Source organism: Poecilia reticulata, linkage group LG15, assembly GCF_000633615.1.
Source record: "Poecilia reticulata strain Guanapo linkage group LG15, Guppy_female_1.0+MT, whole genome shotgun sequence".
Taxonomy (NCBI): Eukaryota; Metazoa; Chordata; class Actinopteri; order Cyprinodontiformes; family Poeciliidae; genus Poecilia; species Poecilia reticulata.
Window position 1 is genome coordinate 30,212,122 of NC_024345.1, and position 5,805 is coordinate 30,217,926.

Genomic DNA, 5,805 nt, shown 5'->3' on the forward strand with positions numbered 1-5,805 from the left:
GTGGTCTGTTACTGGGACTCGGTGGTCTGTCACTGGGACTCGGTGGTCTGTCACTGGGACTCTGTGGTCTGTTACTGGGACTCGGTGGTCTGTTACTGGGAGTCGGTGGTCTGTCACTGGGACTCGGTGGTCTGTCACTGGGACTCGGTGGTCTGTCACTGGGACTCGGTGGTCTGTCACTGGGACTCTGTGGTTCTGTTACTGGGACTCGGTGGTCTGTTACTGGGGTTCTGTGTGTTTGCTGTTTGTGGACCTGGAGTTTTATGGAACCCGGTTCTGATCCCTGATGGTTCCCACTGTTAGAACTGATGGAACCGGACTCAGGACTCATCCCTGAGGGACTTCACCGGTTCTGGACCAGGGGTCCCTTTTTCCTGAGGTCCACATAACGTTTCCTTCTCTGCTGGGGCCCGGAGTCAGTTTGTACCAGAAACAGTGACGACTGCAGGAGAGCCCACATGTAAAAATGTGTTGTTTTCCAGAAAGCACAACCAAATAACCGTCTCTGGGTTCTTCACAGAATAAATCCAGGAAACTATGAAATAAATACCGTATTTTCCGGACTGTAAGCCGCAGATTTCTCTGCCGCTCCAGGTTTTCCACACCATGCAGCAGCAGCAGAGGGGCTAACAGCCAACATCTGGGTCAGAACAGGTCGACTGAATATCACGTTTATTACAGTGAAAAAGAAAAAGTTTAGATTTAACTGAACTGATGACGGTAGTTTCTGAACTTTAACTGTAAAAGTGCTGATCCTTCGTGTTGCTACTAGCATGAGCCTAATGAAAATGGGCGCCTTCTTCTTCTTCTTCTTCTTCTTCTTTAGATTTCAACAGCAGCTTGCATCCATTATTGTTGCTCTACTGCCACCTACTGGATCCTAATATCTATTCCTCAGATTCTCATAATGATCCCAGTATTATTTAAAAAAACCAGAAATCTTCTGCTGTGACTCTGTTGGTCAGATGACGCCACGCTCTGCTCCCGCCAGGTGTGACATCACAGCGTGATGCGTCCCGATGGAGGGGGCGGAGCCTAGCCGCTACGTGACCCAGCTGAGGGCGGAGTTTGACGGCTGCGACTCGACGGCGACGGGTTTCCTAGACCGGGAGGAGCTGACCGAGCTGAGCAGGAAGCTGCAGCTGGACGAACATCTGCCGCTGCTGCTGGACACGCTGCTGGGGGAGCGGCCCCACGGCAGGGTAACCGGTTCTACTGGACCAGAACTATTGGTTCTGCAGGGTTCTGCCGGGCTGAGTCTGGGTTCTGTTTGTGTTCCAGGTGAACTTTGATGAGTTTAAGAATGGCTTGGTGGTGGTTCTGTCCCACTCTCTGGACTTCAGCACCTCAGAGGACGACAGCAGCTACCTGGAGCCAGGTGAGACACTGCAGGGTCCAGTAGTCACTGGTTCTGGTTCTGGCCCAGCCAGATGACCTTCCTCCTCCTCTTCCTCCTGCAGCTGTCCTGCAGGAAGTGAAGCCAAAGTTTGTGAAGGGAGCAAAGCGTTATGGCCGCCGCTCTCGACCCGAAACCCAGTCCAGTACCGGCCTGGACTCGACCCCGACCAGAACCAAACCCGTGGACCTGAACCTGGATTCGTCCCCGCCCGGTGTCCGCAGGGCCAAACTGAGACGGTCCACGTCTCTGGAGAGCGTGGAGGTGAGCAGGCCGAGGTTCATCGTTAGCCTTCGTTAGCATGTTAGCTTCTGTTAGCTTCTGTTAGCCTCTGTTAGCCTGTCAGCCATGGGTAGCCTATGTTAGCCTGTGTTAGCCTATATTAGCTTATGTAGCCCCTAGTAGAACCAGAGTGTGGGTGGTGGTCGGGTCCTCTTTCCTTAAAATGTTTAATAAACCTGCGATTGAACCAGCAGTTATTGTTGTTGCTATGGAGATAGTCTACTGCAACAATAATAACTGTTGATGCTAACACTGATGCTACCTGGGATCATATGTTTTCAGAAGGTTTTCTGTTATTTAACCTGTTTGAACTCCTGGAACAGCTGTTAGCCTTGGCCCTGACATTAGCATTAGCACTACCTTTAGTTTCAGCTTTAGTTTTATGTGCGTTCCATGTTTAATCTGAACTCAGAAATATCTAGTGGAAGGCCGCTGAAGTTGGACCTCCCACTCAGAGACTTTTCAAGTTGACTTTGCGTTTCAATATGGCCGCTCCTCAGCAGCAGGAAGCTGTGGTGGAAACGTCTAAAACCAATGCTACACGTAGCGCCTGCAGCTCTCAACTGAACTAATTACACTGGTGATGTTTGGAAGAGATTCTGCGAACGATGGCTACCTGGGCGTCACCATGGTAACCTGAATGCTTTTACTTCCGGTGTGACGTCACATGCGGCTCCAACTGTTAGCCCTAGCCTTGGCTTTAGCCTTAGCATGGTGAGTGTGACGGGTGTGTGGGCGGGTTTAAGAGACCTGCATCAGAGTCTCAGCTTCCTGTGGTCTACCTTCAGGAGGTTCATTACTGTCACAGAGCCAGTTCTGGTTCTGGTTGCAGAGCTCGGCAGATGAACTTGGATCAGGAGCGATTAGCAGCCACTGCGTTGCTGCAGCAACAGGAGAGAGGCAGATTCCTGCAGCTGGAATACCTGAGGGGGTTGGTGGGTTTCTCCTCAGGAAGTGGGATGGAAAGGAACGCTGGAGCCACGAACCGCTCTGACCTTCATCCTCCTCCTCTTCATCGCGGCTCCTCCTCCTCTGGGTCAGACTGACAGAACCAGAACCTGTCCAGTTCTGGTTCCACTTCTTTAACTGAGGTTCTGGAGGTTCTGTTGAGTTCATGTGCTGGTAGAACCTGAGCCCAGGTTCTGGTTCGGTCCACCTGCTGACAGGAAGTCATGTGACTCTTGGCAGAAGCCCATTGGTCGGTGCTGGGCATGGTTTCCATGGTTACCAGTTAATTGCATGTTGGTAGGTCAGTAAAAATGAAATCGGATAAGGTTCTGGTTCTGGTTCTGCTGCAGCATCTCCACACAGACTTTAATCTGAACCAGGATCAGCTGCTGTAGAACCGGACCAGAACCAGATCAGATCCTCTCAGCAGTGTGTGTATGTGTGTGTGTGTGTGTGTGTGTGTGTGTGTGTGTGGGTGTGTGTGTGTGTGTGTGTGTGTGTGTGTGTGTGTGTGTGTGGGTGTGTGTGTGTGTTCCTCTCAGTCTGTTCATCCAGCAGAACTAAATCTGTTCAGGAATTCCTTATGATTACAGTTTATCCTGCTGCTGGGAGTCAGACACTCTGAACACACACACTGATTCCTCTCAGCTCCATGTTTTCTCTGCAGAGCCTGAAATCTGATGAAGAGACAGGAAGCAGCAGGATGGACCAGCAGCTCTTTCACAATAAAGGTACTCTGCACCAGAAATCGGAACCAGAACCGGGTCTGAGGTTCTGGCTTAAAGCTGCAGTGTGTGTTTTTCCATATTAGCTCAAACTGTCTCCAGGTTGTGACAGTTTATAATGAGAACAGATTGACACGCCTAAAAAATGCACCAAAAACAACCAACCAGAGCCAGGAGGCGGGGCTTAGGGCTGCCAATCACCCTCATGTACTCGCTGCTAAATGTGCTAATGGTGGAGAAACAATTTACCAGTATACGGAAACTGTTTATCTGCTTGCATGCTTACTAACTAGCCTTAGCATTCATAACAGGCTATGCTAGCTGCAGTTAGCATGGAGGAGGGTTGACAGCACTAAGCCCCTCCTCCTGGCTCTGATTGGTTGTTTCTAGTTAGCAGTGGGAAGGCAGAGATCGATCTGTCTGGAGACGGATTGAACCGATGCGGGAAACATTCTCTATAAAAGTTACACTGCGGCTTTAAATGCTGCCGTCTCTGCAGCAGATCAGCAGCAGGAAGCAGGAGGGAGAGCAGGAGGATGTGATGTGGCTGCAGTGTGTGATCACCTGGACCTGCAGGTAGCTGGACCTCCAGAACCAGAGCCAGAAGCAGCTGAACCAAGCCTGATGATCCCACTGTGTCTGCAGGACGCTCAGCTCCAGGGATTGGACGCTAACCGAGATGCTAATCTGGACGCTAACCAGGATGGACGGGTTACCGTCAGGAAGGTTCTGTGGAGCTCCGCCCCCACGCTAAGCTCCACCCCCATCCGGTCAGCTGACCTGCAGAGGGCGCCACTCTGGGTAAAATTATGTTCTAAGAATATTCTGTTCAGATACGAGGAACAAAATAAACTGATAGTTTAGATAAAAGATTTAAAATTAGAACATTTTAACGACCTGAATTAAAGACTTGAACAGAAACAACAGCAGCCATGCGGGGCAGTAGCGCCACCTTCAGCTCTGGAGTGCAGTGACAATATTAATGATTTTTTTAAATGAAGAACATCGTAATAATGGAAGTAGAAAAAAGTCTACACTAAAAATATGGTTTTATTATAAATAACAGACTTCCATCAATTACCACATGAAAAGCAACAATATAAAACTTTATTTAAAAAAACATTTATGATTCTAACCAGGGTCATTTTTCCTTTTCTGTTAGAATAACTTTTTTATTATTATTTCTGATAATCAGTGATGGCATAGTTAATTTGAAAAAGACATTTTAATCCAATTACTGGTCACTCCTGGAAAAAGTAACTTAAATTACAAGTAACTTTTTAGTGACTTTCAGCATCAATCAATGTAAAATTACACTGAGTTTTTCCAATACTTCTGTAATCGCCATTTATTTTATAAACACCAACAATGTGTCTCATTATTGAACTAACGATCTGGAACTGAAGGTTAGATCGTCCAAAAAATACTTTACTAATTTTTTCCTGATTTTCTTTGTTCACGGTTTGTAAAACTCTAGATAGGATTTTAGAGCCCCCTTCCAGCCCCCTCTGTGTTACGGCCCTGCAGCTCCACCAATCAGATGGCGGCACAGATTAGTGACACTTAACTTTAATGAATGACGTTCATTCGTGGCTGTTTTCACCTTTATTGGTCCGTTCATGTTCGTCTTAAAGTTTTCTGGAGCGCGAAGCTCGACGTCGTTCACAGGTCATATAAATATTATTAATACATTTTTAATGACCTTAACAAAGACACAACGGGACGGATCATCCGGGAAATGGTGGACAGGGAGAGTCCGACTGAAACTACCTGGATGTCAGGCAAATTCTGGGGTTTATTGTGTCTCTGCTTATTTCTAAATGAGCAGCTTCAGGGTGAGAAACAAGCCCGGCGAGACGCACAGAGGAGATTTGGATCAGTAACTGTAATCTGATTACTCGATTTGAAACCCGTCAGATTACTGGCTACTGAATCTAACGGTAATGTGTTTTTTCCTCTGTCATGATTTGTCTCCTGGATGCAGTCGCTGCCCGCCACGGGGCGTAAAAGCATGAGACGCATTTATAAGGCTACGTAATAATGGACGCATACCGAGTTTTCATTTCAACTCTGTTGGGCAGGACAGACTTCAAACTTTATACAAGTGGTGTTTTTATATTGGTTTTGTGGTTATTTACTTCAAAATAAAGCCAGAAATATGATCGATCATTTACGCCCCATTTTGTGGGGTCTAAATGAACCACATTTCGAAACAACCAATGAAAACGTGTTGACAGTCTGTTGCTATGTAGAACTGAGACACGCGGACAGAGAGGAGGGGGGGATTTGGGTACGGCAAGAGACTAGGGCGCAGCGATGCTGTGGATTTTACTAAGAGTGTTTCGATGGGTTTTAGACTCTAAGTGATAGTTAGAGTTGGTGGTGTGTGCAGGGGTAGTAGCAGTTTGCTAGCTATCGCTGCCTGGCTTCACAGCGAGGACCGACGCAGTGAGA

General features: G+C 47.6%; 1 protein-coding gene across 1 annotated transcript in view; it reads left to right on the forward strand.

The window, feature by feature from the left end:
* The window catches only part of ninl (ninein-like), a 20,961-nt gene that overhangs the window by 2,613 nt on the left and 12,543 nt on the right, over window positions 1-5,805 (forward strand). Inside the window, exons 2-7 of the mRNA XM_017308836.1 lie at window positions 992-1,202; window positions 1,282-1,378; window positions 1,461-1,660; window positions 3,294-3,357; window positions 3,851-3,927; window positions 3,997-4,152. Coding sequence (XP_017164325.1) covers window positions 1,020-1,202; window positions 1,282-1,378; window positions 1,461-1,660; window positions 3,294-3,357; window positions 3,851-3,927; window positions 3,997-4,152 — 777 coding nt within the window. The 5' untranslated portion in view covers window positions 992-1,019. The remainder of the gene's footprint in view (window positions 1-991; window positions 1,203-1,281; window positions 1,379-1,460; window positions 1,661-3,293; window positions 3,358-3,850; window positions 3,928-3,996; window positions 4,153-5,805) is intronic.